The sequence below is a fragment of the Anser anser genome (genome assembly GCF_964211835.1).
Source record: "Anser anser genome assembly, chromosome: 5".
Taxonomy (NCBI): domain Eukaryota; kingdom Metazoa; phylum Chordata; class Aves; order Anseriformes; family Anatidae; genus Anser; species Anser anser.
Window position 1 is genome coordinate 10676282 of NC_139725.1, and position 23796 is coordinate 10700077.

General features: G+C 35.1%; 1 protein-coding gene across 9 annotated transcripts in view; it reads right to left on the reverse strand.

Moving 5' to 3' along the window:
- Positions 1–23796, reverse strand: part of LUZP2 (leucine zipper protein 2) — a 344690-nt gene that overhangs the window by 42416 nt on the left and 278478 nt on the right. For all 9 annotated transcript variants that reach the window (XR_014584989.1, XR_014584990.1, XM_083838037.1 and 6 more), the window contains 4 exons: positions 21556–21618; positions 19529–19591; positions 5185–5259; positions 1156–1314 (listed from right to left, as the gene is read on the reverse strand). Coding sequence is in view for 7 of the 9 variants with exons in the window: in XM_083838037.1 (XP_083694163.1) it covers positions 1156–1314; positions 5185–5259; positions 19529–19591; positions 21556–21618 (360 nt within the window). In the remaining 2 variants the exon portion in view is untranslated. The remainder of the gene's footprint in view (positions 1–1155; positions 1315–5184; positions 5260–19528; positions 19592–21555; positions 21619–23796) is intronic.

The window sequence follows — 23796 nt, forward strand, 5'->3', positions numbered from 1 at the left end:
AATGTGCTCCAGAGATCCCAGGGTGAAGCTCAACCTACAAGTCCTGCGAGAAGAGCCCACATTGCTGCAGAATAGAGAACCAGTAATCTTAATCTAAATAGGCACTGATATCCTCATGGTTTGCTATTAATACACTGGTTTGTTTCAAGAGTGAATTATTATTTTTTTTTTTAAGTGAAGTTTTCTTCCTGTAAAACAGTTAAGGAACCTCCGATAATTATTTTAAGACTAGCAACATGAGATCCAGTTTTATAATTATATTCTGATGTCTGAAATTATATTTCAATTTTCATTACACCCAGAAAGATTACTAATTTTTGGCTCCAACCACTGTACTAATAGTGTTTATTAACAGCTGCTGTATAAAAATTACAAATTGACTATGAATTGACAATTCCCATTTTTATTTCAGGAAAGAGTATGGGAATTTAAGGGGGATATTAAATTGTCCATCCATCACCCTTCTGTAAAATTTCCTTTGTAATTGAAATCACAGGCTTGTGCTAGATTTATTGAATCAGTTGAATACATAAGCGAAATGCAACCCTGGAGATGAAAATTATCAGGATAGCTGTCAATCACTGTAAATCTTGACTGCATTAAAATGCCTTAATCTATTTACTCAAAATACTTTGCATTAAAGATTTATTTTATTTTATTTTTAAATCATACTTTCTCCTAAACTCTGTTCCTGTTTCCTGGATATGAGAGTCAAAGATCCCTTTTGGCAAATTCTGTTTGGGTTTCCCAGCTTGTTTTCTGGTTTTATATTAGACTTTTTTATGAAAAACACAAACTGCGTCACTGCTTAGTGCTGTAATGCCACAAACACATTATCAGTGTCTGGCAGGTAAATAATCCTATGAATTAGCATTCTCACTTGTTTTAGATGTAAATCCATCTTCCTTGTAGATTTGTTATGCAGACATTGTCCATTTAGCAAGTGACAGAATTTTGTTCTTCAGTAAATAAAAGTACCCATTTCCCAACTTTGTAAAAGTTTATTAACTTTGGAAACAGGCTTAGAATTATTTTCAAAATTCATCCTAACCTTTCAATGAATTTTAAATCCTCCTTAGTTCCAGTTTGATGATCCTACAGGACAAACTCTCAAAGATGCTTAAAAAAAAAAAAAAAGTGAGGGAGAAACCATACCTTGGTGCTTGTCACTTGAAATGGAACTTTTGAGCCCTTTGTGGGTGTCAGCTTCGCAGCTGGTTTTGTAGGCATTCGATTCATAGTAGGAGGCTGATTGTGCAGAACTGAAGACAGGCAAAGCTGCACAGTTTCCTTCAGAGCTTTCAGCTGAGACTCCTGGGGAAAATAAGAAATCACCAGTTCTCTAAGATGTGTTATAATGAACACAATTGTTTGCTTTCTCTCTCTACATTAAACCACACATTTACAACCAGCTGCTGTTTTTTCTTAGTAACAGAAGAAATAAAGGCTGTTTAATGTAGTTTTTAAATAGATTAACTTATTGTGTATTACACATGAAACTTTAAAAAGTCATGGCACTCTTCCCTTTCATCCATGCATTTTATCCATATCATTTGTTGCAAATACTTATTAAATATTTTATATTTAAAGGAAAAAAATACAACAAATATCAGATTTTCACATATAATAATAGAAAGAAGCAGATTACACAAGTATTGGAAAAACAGGCTTTTCATATAATTTTGTTTATAATATTCAGAATAATTAGTAATTATCATATGTTATAAAGATTGATTTTAATCCAACAAAAGTATGACTTCCCTCATGTATATACATGTGCATATTATGCTGTTGCGCCATATAATAAATAAGCCACAGGCCTTTCAATCTGTTAAGAATATGATTGTCCATATCCATGATTGTGCTTTAACCTTTCAATTGGAGAGTACACTGCTATGCTCATAATTACAAGACAGTGCTTGTAACTTGAGATAGAATACTGCTATTTTGCTCATAGAAATACAGATAGATATATTAATCAAAACAACAGTCCATCACTGAAATAAATGGAGGCAGTATGAACAGTGAGATAACTATTGTACTGGAGAAATCTAATTTTAAATCTTTGTTCTACCACTGCAAGTCACTTAAGTCAAAACTTAGTTATTGAAGTAACTTTTATTATACTTATTTCAGGGGGAGTTACTCAGCATTTAGTGTTAAAAAAAAACATCTTGCTTTTAGTCTTTGTATTAAAAATGCACTTATAAATACAGAATAAATCCACACATTTTGGCCTTCAAAGATTTTTTAGAAGATGCATAAATGGATGCATAAAGGATTGTGAAGCATACTGTAGCAAAAACTGATGGGAAATGTGTAAAATACAACATGCTACATATTCAAATACTACATGCATGATGTAGAGACAATCTGAGAGAAATAATCACTTTTTTTTTTCTTTAAATAAAGAGTAAATAAACAAGAGTCAGCAGGGAATGCTTCAGCGGCAGGACCAAAGACAACCACAAAAACACTGTTCATACAGAGCTCAGTAAGGAAAATCAAAGAAACAGGAGATGGAAAGGAGTTCATTTGTTTGGAAACAGACAAAATGGAGTGTCTTTCACTTACGATGTGTGCAGTGAGGCAAGCTAGATTATCATCACAGAGGACAGCATTTTGTATGAGTAACTAATTAAAATGTATAAACCTTGAGTTGGGATGATAAGCCTTTGACCTAATGGCAGTGTAAAAGAGTAAGGATTACTTCATCCATCTGACTTGGGGATCTTTTAATTTTTAAGTGACAAGAGAAAATCTTAGCACTCTTATGTTATATATCTTTTTATCTGCCTTTTCAAGAACAGACTACACAGAGAACAGAAAGTGCCATTTGACATAGCCCAAATCAGCTAAATTGGTAGAGGCAGTAGGCTGTCTAATTTGGCTTGAAGATATGGACTCAATCATTATAGCACTACATGAACCTGAATGCTTCCTACACCCTGCATGTGTATGCCTGGGCACCTGACGCACCACCATTAAACATCAGCAAACATATTCAGGTTAATAAGCATGGGCTTCTGTGAACAGGGCTCTTCTTGATTCTGGGGGGAAAGCAGCCTCTTGATCCCTAAAATCCTCTTGATAATTTCTCATCCTTTCACCCTTTCACCTCGCTCTGCTGCTCGTCAACGCTTGCTTTGTCTTGGCTACAGCCAGCCATTTTGTCATTACAGACGTAAAAGCATAATAAGCTGTTTTGTTTTCATCCTGAGGGTAGCAAAATTCAATTTTGACTTTGCAGATAATAGCTTTATAAATGGGCAGCACGAGAGTACAACTTAAGGAAACAACATCGGAACCAAAGATGTCATTTGACAAAGTTCTCAATGACATTGCATATACACAATTGTGGGTCAAATAGACTGTCTGCCTGTCAAAAACACTGTCAAAACATGATGCATATTTTTTTTTATATTTACCAGATCTGTTTATACTCTTGATATGTGGTTGAATGCAGTACAGAATACTTTGGGCTGTGGTAATGCAAAAAATGTCAGTTTTCCAAGGATCCATCACAGGAACTAGAAAAATGCTGCAGTGTAAATACACTGTTGAACGACACTAAGTCTACCATCAATGCAAACAATATTTAAAACAAATATTTAGAAGAGAATTCTGATATCCTCCCAAAGGAAAAATACAATTTTATGCCTATTTTTAGGCACAGTTTGAGACTCAATCATTCAATTATTCATTTCCAATACAGCTCACGCTCCAAAAATGTGTTCTGCTTTCTACACCAACTCCATTCCTTTAGCAGAAACTACATGTGCTAACATTCTCAAAGCAGTTAAGGCCAAGTCTTCGCTGAAGACATGGATGGACGCTTGGACATCTCTAACTATTTTTAGTTCAGCAAGAAAAGCTCGCGACCAGGGCAAAAAGGTACCTGAAGCTTAAATGGTCTTATTACTCTGCTGTTAGAACTAGTCAAGCATGGCTATTTCTAGTCTCATAGAGCTGTTCACAGTTTCACTGGTGTGAACTTTGTCCTTTTCCTTCATTTGCACTGCTGTTTAATTCCTGTTTACCTGCTCCATTTCCACTGCACTTTCACAGCATGTGAGCAACGATGCCATCCCAAAGACTTTCTCAATGATAATTTACCAGAAGACAACAGTAAGCCTAGCCCTAAATTAAAATTCTATAATATTTCCTAAGAATGAAACATAGGGTCAGAGAAGTCAGTTGAGTGTGTTGCAAATTCCCTTTTAATTTGCAGACTGAATTTCTTAATAGCATTCTCATTAGAAGTTCCTGATGTCAAATGTTCTTTACTTTCTCCTTCAGAAGTGTCTGCATTATAATAACTGCATTTAGAATATATTTACTACAAGCACTGTCCTCTTGTCATTGCCACAGACAGCACTAGTAAGATAGCATGCCTGTGACATATGTATACATTTTTCAGTTAATATGTGGAGTAGCTAAGTTCAGTGTACAAGTGAGAAATACCTGATATATCAGAAACACTCACAGGTTTGGATAGTGCTGCTGTGATCATCGTTTATGTAGATGACTTTTTGCAGTGCTGGAGGTAAATCTTCCATCAAGAGGAAGATTTCAATTATTGCAATACTGATAACCAACGAAAAATGCTTTCGTGCAAGGGGCATACTTTCTTCATGCTTAATGGAACTTGAAAATAGTAGAAAACTATTAAAAACAATATATATATGTACACACAAACCTTTTAAAAGAATACTCTTTAGCAGTATATTGAAGTGTTTTCCTTTCTGATAAACTGCTTCCCTGGGGATTCATCACAGCCTCCCTGTCCTGAGAGTGCACCTCTGCCCTCCAAAGAGCCCACTCTGTCACATCAGTCGATCCCAACAAGCGACAGACATTTCTATCCAGACTAAACCTCAGATAAAATTGTATGAGCTAACGGGCATATTCTCATTAGTGCATTTAAATGCATAAAGAGCATTCTGCTTTCAGTGGGTCTTTGAAACCTTTATTTCTAACTTGATTTCCCTCCTCTTAAATAACTTGCAGCTGTATTTAACTTCATGCATCTTAATTAGTTCCACTGACTTCAGTAAGATAACTCCCAGGTATATGCAATTAAGCATGCATCTGAATTTTTGTGATAATTCCATTTGTTTTTGTCAAATTACACTGAAACATTCACAGCTGATAAATGTGCTTACATCACGTTACACTTCTTACTTTGTCAAGTGCTGCCTTTTCCAACTGATCCTTTGCAACTGCTAGTTTCTGCTCCAGATCTGTTAGCTGTTGTGCCTGTGGGAATAAAGAAGAAAAAGCTGATGTAATCTACAACTTTTTTTTTTTTTAAATGAATTGGGTCAGAATTGCTTGCCAAAAGACGAGGCCTTGAGGGATAAAGATATATATATTTTCTTCCTTGAGAACACGTATTTTTATGTGGGAACAGGGCTTAAATCTGCAAACTTTGTGAACACAAGTTTACTCTTTAATTTCAATGTCAGAAGCAAGAGATATTCCACACTGTATTTATAATTGTTCCATAGTATCCTTTTGGAAAACGCAAAGTGTTCAAACAGGTTTCATTACTTTGTTCATTTATCTTATTTCTGTTTGTAATTTGACACAGAATTTTGTACTTTTAAACATGGACCTGTTAACAGTAACATAACTAGGAATAAACACAGAAATTAGGAAGCACCCAAACATTCATGCATGTAGACCCCTTACGAGATGCTACTATCTGCTGGTAGACAAGGGGTTAACTCCAGATTTTTTTTCTCTATCTTCATTCCCTTGAGATATGAAAGGAAAATTCACAGGAATAGCTAGTTATGCAATACATAGGAAGAAAGCATTTGGGGAGATCTGTACTTGAATTCAGATGCAGGCAACCAGTCTGCACCCTGTGCAGAAGGCCTATTTGCTTTTTACCTTGCACAACATTATTTGCCTGCAGAGTCCTTTGGGAGGAGATCCAGCTTTTCACAAAGTATATGCAATATATTGAATGCAGACATCCATGAGGTGCTTTAAAAACTCAGTAAATAAATACGATGATTTTCTCTCCTCTTTCTTTCCCTGGGATCAAGACGCAGTTGAACAGGCTTCTCATTTCAGGGAAATTCATTCTCTGCAGGTGCTTCCCACTTTGGGGCAGTAGGAGATCCCAGATTCCCACAGTTCTCTGCTCTGTCATTAACAGCACATTACTATGTAACCAGAAGGAAGATGGTACAGTTTTATTTTCCTGTTGCTTTCAGTTTTCTTTTACTATTGTTTTTGCAATAACAGCCTACTTCTTGTTTTCCTTGTTTATGAAGGGAACAGTAGACTAACTGGTATTAGACTAACTGGTTTTCTTCTCTCTGAAATTCTGACATTTTGTGCATGGAGAATAATTGGATACGTTGTTCATTTCTCTTTTAGGAAGAGTAACAGATTTCAACTTTGACCAAGTCTTTGCAAGCATGCTTTGCTTTACTGCCACCCCTCACCCACTAGGTTTTGGAGGTTTACCCCAGACAGATGCTGTTTTCTTGACAGACTTTTCAAGATCAGACATACTCTACTGACTAGCATAGCTTTATGTGTAGCCACACGACATAAATGCTGTTTTAGCATAAGCTCCGCAAAGCACATTTAACTTGGTTTACATGTTGGTGCAATGACTACTTGCAGCACATATTGTAGGTGATACGTATAGCTTCGACAGGCCTGCGGTTGTCAGCAGATACCTCAAGAGCAGCCACAGTTTCACTAGTCAAAAATATGTACGATTAGGCAATCTTGCTTCAAAGCAGAAGTCAACCTCTTGCTCAGATGCAGGGAAGTCTCTCGTGAACACATTCCATCATTTCCACTGCATCACATTTCCTCGAGCTGATACTAGTCACTGTCACATGCACACCGGAGATCAGACAACTGGTTCAGCTCATCAGCATGACAGAGCAGGCAATATAGAACGAATCCTTTGATTTCACTAGATTTTGCATAATTTAACTAGACTTTATGAGAGGAAAATTTGTATTAACATACAAGAATTTTCCTAAAGATCAGCAACATCAGCAGTTGTTACTAAAGATAGTACATAACACAGACAATAAGCACATTTCTATGTTTTAAAGACTGAAATTAAATTTGGTTCTGACAGGAACAGTTCTCATTAGATACTAGAATAGACCAAGTAATTTCTCACATCATTAACATTTTATTTATTGTTACTTATTAAAATACTCTACACTAGTTATACAAGTTAATACATATTCAAATATGAGTAACATTTGAAAAAGAGGATATTCAAATATGAGTAACATTTGAAAAGGAGTATATATAATTTCAATTGTCATTAAAAATGAAATTATACAAAATAGTGTTTATATGGTAAGTGAGAGGCCACAATGGCATCTCTGATGGTGTGCATTGCTAAGGATTAAGACTACAAAGAGGATGATGGATTGCCACTTGTTGTGGGCCAGACAATTAGACTACTTTTCCATTCAGCACCATCTGTGTTGAAGTTTAAATCAGTGGAATACCAGATTTACAAATTTCAAGGTGGCTGGTTTTCTTAGATATGTAAACTACTTAGGCGACTGAAAATCTGGGTAGTTAATAGAAAGCAGGTAACTGTAGTTACAGGTGACAGCTGTTTCTTTCTTTTCAGAAGAATGTCTAATACTATATAATTCATTGTTCTCAATGAAACTGCAGTCATATTAAAATCAACTTGGAAGAAAAGAATTTAATTTCTTTAATTGGTACCTGTCATTAAAAAGAATTAATTAATCTAACACATAGTGATAACACAACTCATATCTAGTAAAACATTTTCCGTTTACAGTGAAGAGGTATTCTTCCAAAGGACAGGCTAATATTTATTAGTAAAGTTTGTCTATGTGCATCATTTATGATGCACATATCCTCATTTATCCTCATTCTTATTTTTGGTAATATCATAATAATTTGATGGGCAAACTTTATCTGTATCTTTCATGTATATTGATTTTATTTCACAGATTACTGAGCCAATATTGATAACTTGGCTCAATATTGAGTCAGATATTGATAACCATTCAACTGACGTTAAGTAACAATAAAATCCTGGAAAAAAGCATTAAAAATTTTTCTTTTTTCTTTTTTTTTTATTTTTTATTTTTTTTAATGAACTACTCACTTAGAAATACTGATGTTTATTTACATGATACTCCACGAATGGCAGAATGATTTTTTTTTTTCTTTTTTCTGAAAATTTTATCTATCAAGCCTGGATTCTTATCACAATAGCTTCACTGCTATTTCAATTAAAAAGATTTATAAGGACCCTAATTCAATTAATGTGCCTTAGAGACTGAATGTAGAACAAATACAAAATACCAGTAGAACTACACAAGGCAAGTTTTGACAGGGAGGAAAAGACCCTTGCAAAGCATGGTCTGGGTAAACAAAAATGTTGTTTCCCTTTGGCATTTTTGCAGGATCAGGTCTTACAGACCAAACTGAGATAAATCAATTTTTCATCCTCTGAAAGAACGCACTGAGCAATTTTTGTCCATAAAGTATACTCTTCCAGATCAAATCCACATACAAATATACCTACCCTTACTCACTGTGAATTACACAACACACGATGTCCATATTTAAATTTTTCCAAGCATAAGTACAAAAATAAAAATAAAAAAAGGGAGACATGGCTATTAAAAATACTGAACGCCCATCAGAACAGCCTAAAAACATTTTTAAAGGCTTTTAGCCTTTTTTTTTTCCCAGAAATTTTATGCGATATGTTCAAATTCATTTAATATTGAATAAAATGTAAATGGTGATGGCTTTTTTATTTTTTATTTTTTTAGTTATTTTTGGTTTTAACTTTTAACTGCTTAAAATAACCATAACTATTTCTAGTCTCTTTATGAGTTTTCTTCAGGGGATGATTAAAATGTGTTTTAATTTGGCTGTTTATTATAAAATTTTTTAATCTTATTTTTTTACACATACCAAGAATTGTTGGTTATTGAAGATAAAGTTATCACAGATACTGCTTAATTAAAAAACATGATTGACTAAGTGATGTTTTATCACGTGTTAAATTTTGAACTTTTTTTTTTTAAATAGTCCTTAAACAAATACTTTGAAAAATGATAAAATATTTAGTGTATAACTTTTTATTTCATAATTCATTATATTGCCTAACTGGGACAACTTTTTAATTGGAAACCATTTAACTGAAAACTGGGACAACTGCTTAACTTGAATAAATTCCCCAGTAAATAGAAATTTTCTGTGCTTATTTTGTAAGCATTATTTGTATCTTAGAAAAACACAGACTCATGCTTCTGAATTCTACTGTTCACAGAGGATGTTAAATGTAACTGAGAATAAAACTTTTTGGCAGCTATTCCCATTAATCAGGTGCGCACCTATAGCCAGATGTTCAGAAACATCTGAGTTGCACTTAAAGCACTTCTAACAGCAATAAAAGTCAGTTAAAAGCATCATTTCTGTAAAATCTCAGATTGTAAGTTTTCTTGATTCTTGTTGCTGCCACCATGTTTTTCTCTCTTATTTGCGACTACACTGGGTATACACTAAGAAGGAAATAAGACCTTTGTGGGTTTTATAGTGGAAGTTTCACTTCAGGCTCCCTGGCCTGCATACTTTTCCTTCACATAAAAAACATTTACATTGAAAGCAAGATGGCATTTTACTGGGGTTTTACAAAAGTACTCAAGCTCTAAACTAAATAGCTGTTTACCCTTGGAAACACACTCAGACAATACACAGGAAGCCACAGCACTAACATTTGTGCCTGGTCTTCCTTTAGCTCAGGCCAGAGCACCTTATGGTTTAGCATTAAATGTTATCGCCCATTGCTAACCAATCAACATGAATAAAACAACCTGCTGCTCTTTCTTTTTCCTGTCAACCTTCTTTAAACAATTATATTATTAATTCAGGTGGTAAGGACACCCACTTCAAGGGACTAAGCATTTTAAAACGCGTTTTAGGCATACCTGTATGTTCTAGACCTTTGTCAGTAGTGTGTTGTGAATATTTACTTCTTTTTTCTTGAGAGAGGTTCAAGTCTTGCCAGAAACTTCAGCTCTTTGGGTTTGAGGCTTCCTTCTAAGATCTGACCTTTCCAGTCAAGAGTACAGTTCAGCCAGGAAAATACGAAACAAAACAGAACTAATATTTCTGGCAATGTCACTTAACTTAGAAGTGCTTTTCATGAGATAGCTATCTCAAAGCTTGCATTTTCTAAAACATCACTTCCTGTTCAGCTGACAAATAACGGAAAGCCCAAACCATCCAACATATACAGACATCATTAACACCAGCATATTCATAAATAATTAGAGTGGTTCCAAATCAGTTAACAAATAGTAATACCATTTTCAAAAACCCTACCCAAATGAAGATTAAATTTATTGCATTCATTTTGAGAATTTTATACTGCAGATCATTGTATACGTGGCTGTTTGCCGTCAGCAACAACCCAGAAAACAGGATCAAGCAGAGGGAGACTAAGTGACATGCTCCAGTTATTTTGAGAATTTTTATGTATCTGATTTTGAATGCCTCAGCATTTGTTCCACATTGGCTCTGCTAGGAAGTACACCTCATGTGGGACATGCCCAGAGCCAGGCCATCTAACAGCCATCGCCCCACAGAGTGGTTTGGTGAGGAGCCCCAGGGCTGGGAGGGTGGCTGGATCTGGAGACCCACACGTGCCAGGTGCCAACAGGGACGTGGTGCTCAGGACACCACCTTGGCTGTTCCTCCAGCCTCTCCGCTACCAGGGAAGGCCAACATGCCCCATGGCTTGTGCCCTGAGCCAGATGTGAAGCTTGCAGTGAGTGCTGGAGGGTGAAGGGGGCTTCTCCGCTGTGTGGGCACTGCTGTGGGTGCCTGGTTTTCCTGTTCACAATTTGTTGTGCCTCTGCCAGACCATTTCCTCCCTTGCTGCATGGAGGCTGACAGCTTGTCTTGTCCCAGTATTCTCAGCATAACAAGTCTTCAGTTCTAATATTTCACAAAAACACACTTTTTTCCTCAGGAATTTATACAGCATCTACCACTGCAGAAGTTTAAAAAGGGAAGAAAAATGATGGTGTAAGTCTGACCTTGGCATTATTCATCCAGAAGCCTGTCCCTTTTTGACATATAGAACACCTGGATCCACATTCATGGCTTTCATGGGAAATGTTCCCTCTTTTTCCTGATACGTGTGTTTGAGGCTTTAAGTCACCTTTCAGCTTGGTATATTTCTTTCCCTCAGCCCTATTTTCTCTCTGACCTTTGGGCAGTTTGAACTTTTTCAATACTTTACGTGACAACATTTAAAAAATTTTCACGTTTACTAGGCACACTCAAAATCATTATCAGAATTAAGCTATTTAGAACATGTCAGTCAAAGTCCCAATCCATTTCAATTTGATATCGATAGCAGAACTCTGCTCACTTTGGTGGGAGCTGGACCAAGTCTGCAAATTGATTGAATAGCTGAATGCTGCCAGTTAAGTGTAAAGCTGCTGCTGCTAGTTTTAAGTAACTTTAGCTCATGCTGGCTATTGAATAGTCTTGTATCTCATAGTAACTCAGACTAGCTATTTAAGACTGCATTAACTTGTAATGCAAATCCATTTTGTTAAGGCTACATCTTCACGGCCATACAGAAACTTTTTAAATTTGATTTTTCAGTTCATTAAAAAATACAACAAATTTTAATGCTCAAAGCTATGCCACAAAAAAAAATCGCTAACAATAAACTAATAGACTTGACTTACTAATCACTGCAACAGTATTTCACTTTTTGTAAACCTGTTCTCCGAAATTGCACAAGGCTATTAATAAAATGACAGTAGAGAGAGATTTTGTTCAATAAAGACAACGATAAATTATGTTACAAATACATAAACCAACATCCTTACACAGAAATACACATGGTGACATCCCTGTACTTTCCTGTATCCCACATCTCATATTATTTTTTTTCCATTTTTTTCAAATAGCATTGTAAGTATTTTTCCACAACCAATTCAGCTTGCATTTTTAGTCTCCTACTGTGCAGCTAACATTAGCACATTATTAATGACTGTAACATTATTGAACCAATATACAAAAAAAATAAGATATGGTATTTGAAATAGAAACAATGCAACAGCAAAGTAATGTTAATTTAAACTGTGAAATAGCCCCTAAGCAAAAAAAAAAAAAAAAAAAAAAAAGTGTCTAGATAAGACTTTCTACATACATTTTTCTAAGTTTTGTGAGTAAATTATACCACCATCATTTAGGGAAATAAAAAAACAACCAACCAACCAAAAAACGAACAAGCAAACAAAAAAAACACAAGTACTCAGTGTTTTTTGACCTCCTTCAAAAGAAATACAATTAAAACAAGACGAAAAAAATATTGCGCTTCATGAAAGCAGGTATTCACTCACCTTACAGTAGCAGAAGATGACAAAACTATCCCCGTGCTAGGTCTACTATCTCTACAAGAGAGTTATCTGAAAAGTAATCAAGCCACCACTTGCCACCTTTTATCTCAGCCACAGATATGTATGCAATAGAGCTAATGTATGTCACAAAAATCAACTTAGCCAATCTAAATTTCCTATCTCAAGGTGCTAAACTACTGAGAAAAACAAATAATAACCTGTCTTGAAGTGTTTTTCTACACCCAATAAGTAGCCAGATCCAATCACAAATAGGGGATAAGCTGAAAAGCAGAATTTTATTTCCAGTATTGGGTAGCATCCAACTATACATCTAGAAGTGTACAAAAGCTCTGACTTCATGAAAAGAATCCGTATATGAATAATTAACAGAAGCATTATAATAAAATCATCATAAGCCTCATCACTTGAAAGAAAAAACATCTAGCAGCTTTGAAGACTGAACTGCTGCCTGCAACAAGAGCTACAGGGATCCTAAACCATGGGGACTAAGTACAGCACTTAACGCAATTTGTATTGCAAATGCTTCAAAAGGAGAACGTTCATCAATCTTACTATCTGGCTCTACGTAAACCAATGTATACAAATGGAACTAGAGCATGAAATGCAAAGCACTCCATAAGTTCTGAGCTTGCAGAGATCCTGATCTGCTTGTATAAGTATAACTGCCAAATTGCTGGATCCATGACTCACAAATCTTTAGCAATATTAGCTTAAAGACAATTGTTTCAGAGCTCAAGATGAAGAGCAACATTCTGCAACACTTGTAGTCACAATGCTTTCTTCTACAAAGACCTTCGCTGCAAGAGAACAAACCATAGTTTGAAATAATTACTCAAAATACTACGACGTGGATCAACTCTCAAGGTCTGGGGCAGATTCCACAGGATAGCTTTTACACACTGTAGTTTAAACCTTTGTCTTCCAAATTCTTTTCAATTCCGTTCTGCGTGCTATTTTTTTCTTCATTTTCAGCCAAATTTAAATCTTACGGTACACAGTACCTGGTAAGTCACATTTATTTTTAGTTTTAGTCCTAACATTTTTAGACAAATTAATTTAGACAATGCATTTTTTTTTAATACCACTCTGAGTAATTAAGACTTTTCACTTTGCCGTCTTCTATTAGTTAAGTTTGTGCATCATCACTTCTATTGCTGTATGATGTGGGTATTAGGCTCTAGGACCCTAGCTCCTCACTGGCTCAGCCAAGAGTAGATGAAGTACCTGAAGACTGGAAAAGAAGAAACAATACCCATGTTCGGAAGAGAAAAGAAGAAGAGATTATAACTTACAGATGGCAATACTACAGCAATCATTTTCGGTAAAATACCGAAAAGAATAATCAAACTAACTTTCTAGGGGACAAAGTTTTATCTGTTATATATAATTCATGAACTGAACCATGAATTAAACTTACACTCATCAAATATTCTGGTGACATCAAACCAGAACTCTACATGTCATAGGAGATGGGTTTTTTCTAAAGTTATCTTGACAAACTGGAGAAAATAAGATGACATTCCCTAAAGACAAGTGTAAAAGTGTAAAATACAGACAGAAATAATCACGGAAGCAAACAGAATATAAGACAGTAGGGATGAATGACTCAAGATGATATCACCACTGATTGTGTGATATATTTGTAGAAGAAGCAAAGAACACTGGGGGTACAGACTACAAAAAAAAGCATTTACTCAGTATAGATGAAATGTCCAGCTGGACTCTTGTGTCTACTTGCAAATGTCACTGTAAATGGACACAGACCAAGAGAAACAAGCTCAGATCAGAATAACATCAGGCATTAATGGTGTGCAAACAGTTACTGGGAAGAAGAACCGAGGAAAAAAATCTACATGTATTAATTTAAAAAGCAAAATTCCTGTGAGAGATGCAAGACAACTGCAAAATATGCAAAATATTGATGTAAAGGGAAGGGAGGGGGGATCTACTTGTCAAGTCTATGTGAGATAGCATGGTAACTAGTTCTTTTCAATTTCACTAAAGCAGATTCAAGAAAACTGTAAGAAAATTCCTATTTTTTAAGGCTAAGAGAGCAAAGCTGCAAAAATACACAGTTTGAACTGCTGCAGGCTTCTTAAAAGGAATTGGATAAAAATTGTGAAAGAATAACATGCTCATAATCAAACTTTCTCTGTAGTATGAAAAGAAGCAACATCGTTTGTATTTTCCATACCCTCCTAAGAATAAAACTGTTAACATAATTGAACAAGTGCTGATGGAATTGCCACATATAAGATTTTCTTCATTTATCTCAGTAACTATGAAGTAGACTTGCTTATTTATGTATTTAAGAGGAAAAATCCACAAGAATATTTCCAGACTTTTCGTTCTATTTTTGTTCTACCACCTATCAGACTCTACGTGTATTGTTGGTGCTTTTGAAAGGAGATACAGTATGCTACCTTCTCATTTAGCATGTCATTTCTGACGAAGTCCAGGGAAACCTGTCCAAAAGCATTTTCATATCTGAAGTCATATCTGTAACAAGATGTAATTTCTTCTTCCAGATTCTACTTGGTTGTTTTGCTATGTGATGATGTCAGTCTGTAGCTTATACAACATATCCCTAATAATGTCACGAGTTTAAAAATCTCTTTGAGAAAACAAACAAAACAAAACAAAAAAAAAACCCTCTCTAATTATTTTGTATTATGCTATGTTTATAACAGCTATTTTATAGTAGTTTTTGTTTTTGTTTTGTTTTTCCTAAGCAGCACTGTTAAATTTCCCCAGGGAAGTCACAGAATATTCAGATGCTGAGGAAACAAGTCAGATGAACAAGCACACTGCAGGCTAGAGATTCTGTCTGAAAGTGAAAAGAGCTGCAGCATTCTCTCAGAAAAGTTGATATATCAGGCCCATATGAAATTGTCCTCAGTCTATCACCTTCTTTTATCACCTTCATTTAGTATTACAGGGCAACGTGAAAGCACCAACAAGACAAGAGCATTGTTTTTGTGCTAAATAAATCAATGTATATATGAAGTTGAAGGAAAACAATGATGCTTTTTTTTCTCCAAAAAAGCATTTTTCAGGGGAAAAAATGAATTTTATGATACTTTCAATATAGCAAAGAAACTTTTAAAATGTATGAATAGTCTCATTTTTCAAACACGCAAAGCCAACTGAATTCTCTAGTTGATAACATTAACAAAAGCAGATGCAATTCATGGGCAAAGTACAGGTTAGATAAGTCTTTTAAACACAACCTTTGCCCCTTCCATAGAAAGTCTGTTTGGGTGTTTCCTAGACAATGATACTTTCTTCAAATAAGTCATTGAAAGAAAAACATTATATTTAAACTACCATTTCTCATACAGGACTCTGCTGGCAATTATGAAACAAGACTGAGTTTGAGAAGATAATATTGTACTGTTTAGTCTTTTAGAGGTACTGAGCACTCAAGTACCTGACACACTATTTAGAAGCAAAAGAGAAAACTGAAGGTAAGTGATCATCTTGCTTTTAACACATGACGTCGCAGTTCATGCAAATGTACGGGTTCAAGGCTACCACCACAGAAACAAGCTAGATCACTGTGAGGAGCAGCAGAGGCTATCAACACCTGGGAGTACGATTCTCCTCTTGTTTCTTTCATTCCTTCCTCTTCCCGTCCTGTTCCTCTCTCCTGGTCACCTCCACTAACTTCCCCATCTTTCCCTGTTTGAGCACCTCATTCTTTGCTGCTGCCAGATGCCCCTCATAACCTACCCCCTGCATTTGTTTTCCTGGACATCCTCCAGTTTCACAGCTGGTTCTTTACCACTATCACTTGGGCACCTCTAAAATTGCAAAGAGTTCTAAGGACCCCCCAGGGCCACAGGCAAACAGTCAGCTCGTAAGGTGCGTATTTATGATGCATATTTGGCAGCTACACTTCAGTAGTGGGCCACGTACATGTACCCAACTGGAGCAAAGGCAATTTGCTCCTCAGTAGACAGTGCATAATTATACATTACCTTGCTCATGGTAAGACCAGATATGGAGTACTTATTAGCAGTTACCTAATTTATTATACGGCAGATGCTATTTACTTACTTATTTAGATTATACTATGGAACAAAGATGTTGTACATCAATAGGGTAGACTTATTTAGCTGTTGTTCACATTTAATTTTATTTTCTAGGACTGTATCTGTACTTTTACTTTAGCATTAATTAAAATTATTAGTGATCAAAGGAATTGAACTATATATGTTCACAGTATCATTGGATAACAATGATTGACATGCACCTACTAAAGTAATTGATGATGAGCTTCTTAGGGCATAATATTTAGATTGTCATCCTAAATATATGGCGAACAATGTATTTTGCCTCAAAATTTAAATGACAAAAAAAAAAAAGGTCAGTGGAATTCATATTTCTGCAACTCAAACAGAATCCTTAGGAATTCATCACAAAACAGTAAATAAACATATGTACATATGTTCAAGCCACAACAACCATTTGCACCTTGTACATTTAAAAGAACAAAGGTTTCAAATACGCAAGAGACTTGTGTAAGGTGATAGTCAAAGTAAATGCTGGCTATATTTTTCTTCATCTCGTATTCATATCAGGCACACACATGCTTGTGTTTCAAGAATACCAAAACATACTTTCAATTCTTCTCTATTTTATTGAAACATGAGGTTTCTAGGACAATGTAGCCAAATGATGTGAAGACAGGGAATGGTGGAGGAGTACATTTGGAAAAAAGTTGTTATGAATGCCTGAAACAAACATCAATTTTAATTTAGCAAAGCATTAAACTTAAGTATACTGTAATGAATCAGGATTTTACATTAACTATTAAACTATTAATAATTAGATTAACTATTAAGCTATTAATAATTAAACTATTTTAATTATTAAACTATTAAACTATTTAAGAGTGGACTCATTCAGGACTAGCCGGTACCTACTTACAAAGGGAGCTATAAAATCAAAACTCTTGGCTGAAAATTTAGTATTAATCATTCCTTATTTTCCTTGCTCAGACATGTAACAAATTTCCAATTCTGTCAGATCTTTAAGGTTATTGCACTGCATGTTTTAGGGGACTGAACACTGCCAGAGAAAGAAACTCAAATTCTAATGTCAATAGAGATGACAACTACATAGCCTTGAAAACATCACTTAACTTTAGTGACTCCCCCTGCTTATCTGTCACATGACACGTTATCATACAGATAGATAGGTAGGAAGATATAGATATACATACATCCATGCAACATAACAAAGATTATAAAACACTTTGAAAGCACGAGAGTAAATACATGCCAAAAATTAAGAACTCATGTTTAATTTACTACCACATGTTAAGTTCTGGTCACTTATTCCCCAAACCTCTAATCAGTAGCTTCATTGACAATAAGAGTTACCGGTTTAAAGTTTAAAAAGTTATAAAACAGTTAGCGATTTAAAGCTCATTAAGAACCGGTTTCTCAATGTTGATTATGAAAAACAAAACCAAAAAATCACAACCAAAAAACCCTTCTTCATTATTAATTCCACCAGAGAAAGCAATAGTTTAATGGGCATGGACTGCAGTGCTCCCTCAGGCCCTGTAGAAATCTTACAGACTCAAGTCTACATCCTTCCAGCGAACAGCTATGAGAAGCTTGCAAAGATCAGATCTATACAGGAAATGCAATTCCCTAAAGCCCTCAGTAAGGCAGACAGAAAATATAAGGTTGACTGGTGTGGGAACGCGGTGGGAAGTCCTATAATATGACAGTAACTAGCATCCAGGAGATCATCTCACACACACTGGTTATGCTCTATGCTGGCAGAAGACTACTCATGCACCATTTTGATCTTTTATCAAAAAGAATCAGAGCTTCACAAAACAGCTTCAACAGCAATGATAGCCTGGAATCTGTCTAGTTGTTGGTATCAAAGCAAGTAGAAATAAAATGAGAAAATATCTAGTCTTGTCCAAATCTAGTAGCCAAATCAGATCAGACATGTACTGAAAAAGCTTTCCACCCTGTACCAAACAGCTTCTACGCTATTCAATGTCTTCAGACCCGAAATACATAGAGATCAGCACATTGAACCTACTGTTTCCTACATCTCACATGACCATCTAGGAGGATAGCAGAAGTTTGGAATTTTTCTTCATAGAGCAATTTTACTTTACTCGGGAAAAAGACTGACAAAGACTACATAAAGGATATATCAAATTAACAAACCAGCAGTTCTGTCCACGATCAACTTAACAGTGAAGAGATATTTCAGGTATTTGCATATGTATTTCTCAGTACACAGGACTTCAGCATCCTTTTCACAATTTGTTAACATCTAAGGTTCTTAAAGTGCTTTTAATTATATTAATTCATAGTTTCCCCCAAAAGGTAAATAAACATTTTCCCTATTTTGCAAGTAAATGCATTCAGATCAGAATTTGCCCTACCTAATTTCTAACCTACTTCTGAGCTGGAGGCTCTAGTATTCCTTCATAATCAAAAACTATGTCTATTCAACATAGGTTAAGTAGTTTAAAGCATAATTCATGTGGCCAAACATAGGCCACTATTCCTACTATATAAGGAACTATATCCCAGACAAGGAACTATTCCCCAGACAGTATTTCCCTGTGACAGTAGAGAATAACTTACGGAAGATTAGAATGTATCCTCTTGTCTTTAACAGGGACTAAACTTCTCCCTATCCAATCTACAAAATAGGGCAATAGATTTTGGTAACCAGAAAGGAACTAGAGCATTGTTTTATCTGAACATGTAAACAAACTTAATATTTTCCACTTCTTTTGTCTATTTAAAAAACACAGATACCAGAATTTTTTAGGCTTTGAATCTTCTGTTCTTTACCCCAGAAAACAATTTAATAAAAAGCACTGTCCCTGTTAGAGTGGTTTGCAAAAAAATCAGCTGAAATAGGTAGCGTTTCTGAAATTACATTATGTTATTATGTGTGCCTTTGGTGTTTTGAGCTCTTTTCAGTATGGTGAGAAGGAAATGAATGATTCCTTAGAACTACAGTAATCAAGGCAGATATTATACTCCCAGATTACTTCAACATTACAGCAACTCTAATACCTTAGCAAAGTTGTGTTGAAGAAAACTCACCTTAAAAATCAAATCTTTTTTCCCATATCGAAGCTCTTTCAGCTGGGCTTGAATCTTTTTTGACTGAAAGGAAGGACAATAAAAATCAGTGTTTTTCCTTTCAAATATTTACTTTTAAGACCTGAAAAAAATGTGGCAAGATCTGACAACAGAAACAAGATCAGCTTTAAAATGCAGAAAAGTAACCAATATGAAAGCCAGTTGCCTTTCTAGGATAACATGTCTAAACCAGTCAAATGAGTCAAGGGAAAAGAAAAATGGTACTGAGCTAAAGCACGTATATGCACTATTATGAATAGCTGTTTGGTTTATACATTTCAGACAGGAGATGTTTAGTACTTTCCATGAAAGAATATCTGGAGGCATCACCTTCAAAACCATCTCCGGGGCACGCTGAGACTGTTTGTATGCAGCCTGGGAGAGCAGAATAATGTGCGAGCTTCCTGTTAGACAGTTCTATCCATAAAGGGTGTTTGATCTAACTATTAAAAGAATACTAATTGTACATAGTTATTATGCTTGGTAAGTATAGTAACTAATTAAAGAACAGAAAATACATGGCATTTCTGTGGCCTACACCACCTAACTGGCAAAACAACAACAGCTAAGAAGGATGCTCCTGAAATTTTATCACCTTGGTTTGTTCGAATGGCGCTAACCCACTTAAAAACCACACATTTACGAGGATGATTCATCAAGCCTGAAATTAAGGTTTAAAATACATTCACAATCTGCTGCCTTGAGTGGTGGTTAGCTTTGGTTTGGTTTCCTGAAATTCTTTGACAACAATGCTTGTCATACTACAATAAGCTTAATTTTATTTTAGATTTCACCCTCAGATTTAAAGACATTTGTGTAGCAAATATTAAATAATCAGAGAAGAAGTCTTCAAGTCAATTACCCAACATTAAAGACATTTTGTCCCTAGCTGTATAATGTTTATGTTATACAGCTAGGAACAAAAAACGTGAACAAGAGGGGAAAGCAGAATGCTATGTTGCACACTGCCAATTTTTTTTTTTTAGCAGTAAACGAGGGAAGACTATATATTTGTACTCAAATACTCTGGCATGTTTGAAAACAACAATGATGACGTAGGAAGATACCAGATTATGACAAGCTGGAAACAAAAAAATCATCATTTCCTACTGTTGAGGATTTCTCAGAAACTGTGGTTGCAGATCATCAGTTAGACTAAATACCTAACATAACTCGAAATCACTACTTGGACCTTGTAAGTATTTGTTGCCTAAGTTTAAAAGTAGAGTCTTTGATAAAGAAAACGTGGTGTTTCAACCTTAATATATAAAATTTTAGTCAAGAAGATAAGTGTTACACTTCTGCTCAATTCTAGGAAGGTGAAATTACTTTTACAGAAGTCATATGTGCAGAGAAAACCCCATGACATAACTCATACAAATGAGTAAACCACGTTAATGTATACTAATAAACACTCATGAAAAGGCAAATAGCTAAAGGGACTGCTCCAATGAATACAGTTACTTGTACATTTAGATATTTGGAAAAAAAAAGGCTTTTTTTTTTAATCATCAGTTGTCTTAACACTTCTATAGAGAGAATATTTTATACTGTGACACTTCATCTTTGAAATCATGAAACATCAGAAGGATTGATAGTAATAGATCTTTGCTGTCTCTCTGTTACTTTAAAAAGGAACCAAAAAAAAAAAAAAAGCAATAAAAACCCTGTAATTCCTGTGTTATTCTAGGCATGGAGATCATGGAAAGAAAACTAGTTTTATATGTATTATAGATGTATAATATAGTCCTTAAAGAGCTATATATACTTTTAAGAACTACACACAAACTTTACTGTACTTGTCTAAAACTTGAGTTTGCAGCTTGCTAATATATTTGAGTTGCCTCTAGCGAAGTCACAGAAAGTTGAGATAAACAGTCATCACGCATGTGTAATATATAATCTCTGCTGGAACCTCAGCACAAGAGACTTAGATGCAAGCTTCTTTTGGGTATACTCAGTTTAGAATAGAAAGGAACCTTACTTACCTCTTCTGCATGAATACCACAAAGCTTGTTTCCTGACAGAAGCTTGTTTTTGAGGCTTTTGTTCTGAGGGGGAAAAAAAAAAGTTTTATTACTGACAGTTACTGAAATTTTAAGGGATCTTTTAAATACTTCATCATACCAGTTTTGTTTTATACATCACTAACACCTTCAAGTCACCAAAAAAGACACAAATAAGAAGATAAAATAGCTGCATCATGGCACAATATTCTCTCTGAGAAAATTCTGCAAGTCTACAACTTGGCACTAAAACATGCTTTCATAGAAGGAGGAATGCACAAGAAACCTTCCAATACTCTCAAGCAATAGCAAGCAATTTAGACTGTATATATGAGTTAAAAACAAGAAAAAAAAAAACAAACTCTAATCCTAACTTGATGTCAAGGGCATAGCTCAATATCGTTTTCAGTAAATCATTATAACAACTGAGTAATAGGTCCAAGGATCTTAACATTTAGCCCTGATGATCAAATGTATGGTAACTTTTCATTAAATTTCACAATTTAAAACAGTAAGTAATCAAAATGTTTAAAAGGCTAGCTAGCTGATACCATTTTAACCACTCGGTATTCTTTTTCATGTACAAGTTGTAAATATTTCTCATTTTCAGGGGAAAAAATATATATAATTTGATAAAAATAATTTTTTAATAGTTCGGGAATTTCTTCTGCATTCTTCACTCACATTATCCTATAATTGACAGTCAAGTGTAAGATTTCTCTGCAGTGTGAACACCTACAAAAACAGTTCAGAAACTTAAATATTTGATAGGTAGCTCTTCAAGTGCTAACATACAAAAAAAAAAGAGAGAAACACACAAAACATAACTTCTCCTGTGCTAACAAACTGTAAACATACATAAAGAAATCCAGCCCACCACATTTCAGAAATGTATATTTATTATTGTACAGCAGTACCTTTCATGAATATTTTGCACGAGAATATGCTGGCATTAGAAAAAAAATGATAATTTAATTCAGGATATCAATTGAAATTTAGTTTAGTATTCCACTGAAACACTGGACATTTTGTTTCCAGAATTAGTAGCTTGGAGTTTTTCTTGAAATAAGTTTCTATTTAAATCCAAGGTAAAGAAGCTAACAATTGAAACATCCTTTGCACAATTCCAAAATAATGAGAAGATATGACATCTTGTTTCACACATTTCACTGTTGCTGTCTACTCTGCACTTATACATATTGCTGCAGAAACAATAAATCATTTCAAGCTGACACCATTCTCTAATGCAAAAAAAAAAAAAAAAAGCAACTGGGATATTACTTTGAATGAGACAACACAGATTCTGCCTCACACAAAATGTGATTTACAAAGGGCTGGATGTGAAAGGAAAGAGAACACATGTTGTTCTCAAGTCTCATGGTTGATTACGTTTTATTCTTTGAAAATGATGTGGTGGCTCCAGTCACAGATGAGCGCTTTATTGCGCTAACCACTGCAGAAACAGAACGAGACTGCACAAAGGGAGCTAGGTAGCAGTTACAAGGGGATCAAAGGTAAACAAAACAAACAAACAAAAAAAATCCCAACAAAGAGATGCAGCACGCCCAGCAAATCTATTACTCACCAGGGGCATGTCTAAAGAGCTTTGTTGTACTGTGATCACATTAGATGTGACTGTTTTTTCATAAAAAGATCAGCATCACCTCTCAGGTTGATGGCCAACCAGATATGCCAAAGGCAGTGTCTCGTTAGGAAATTGTACTTAATTAACCCAGGAAGTTAAATCATCTTTTTGTCTTGACTAACTAGGTTCATTACCCTCCAGATTCCCTACAGTCTGACAATGGTCGGTTTAAGGTAGCAGATTCTGTTACTTAAGAACCAAAGTGAGAGTGAGTTGTCATCTTTACATTTTTACTCATTTTTCTTCCTTTTGCCAAGTGAGAGCTACTGTAAGAAATACTTCTATCAATACAACAACAGTTCAAAATTAACTTCCACATACACTGTTTTGTGGAGGCCTTGCAGTAACTCAAGACGTGAAGAACCGAATGCCTACCACCCCAAAAGGACATATGCTGTAGTAGATGACTGCCACAATTTTAATGTGTCATGCTAAAGTAGTCTAACAGAAGAATATGGTTAGGAAAATGTAGTCAAAACCAAAACTTTATGAAAATATTTTAAGTTGGATGGACATCATTTTGGAGTTTTACCTAGGCCTAAGAGGATTTACCAATCCTGTCTCAAAATCTAGCCTAA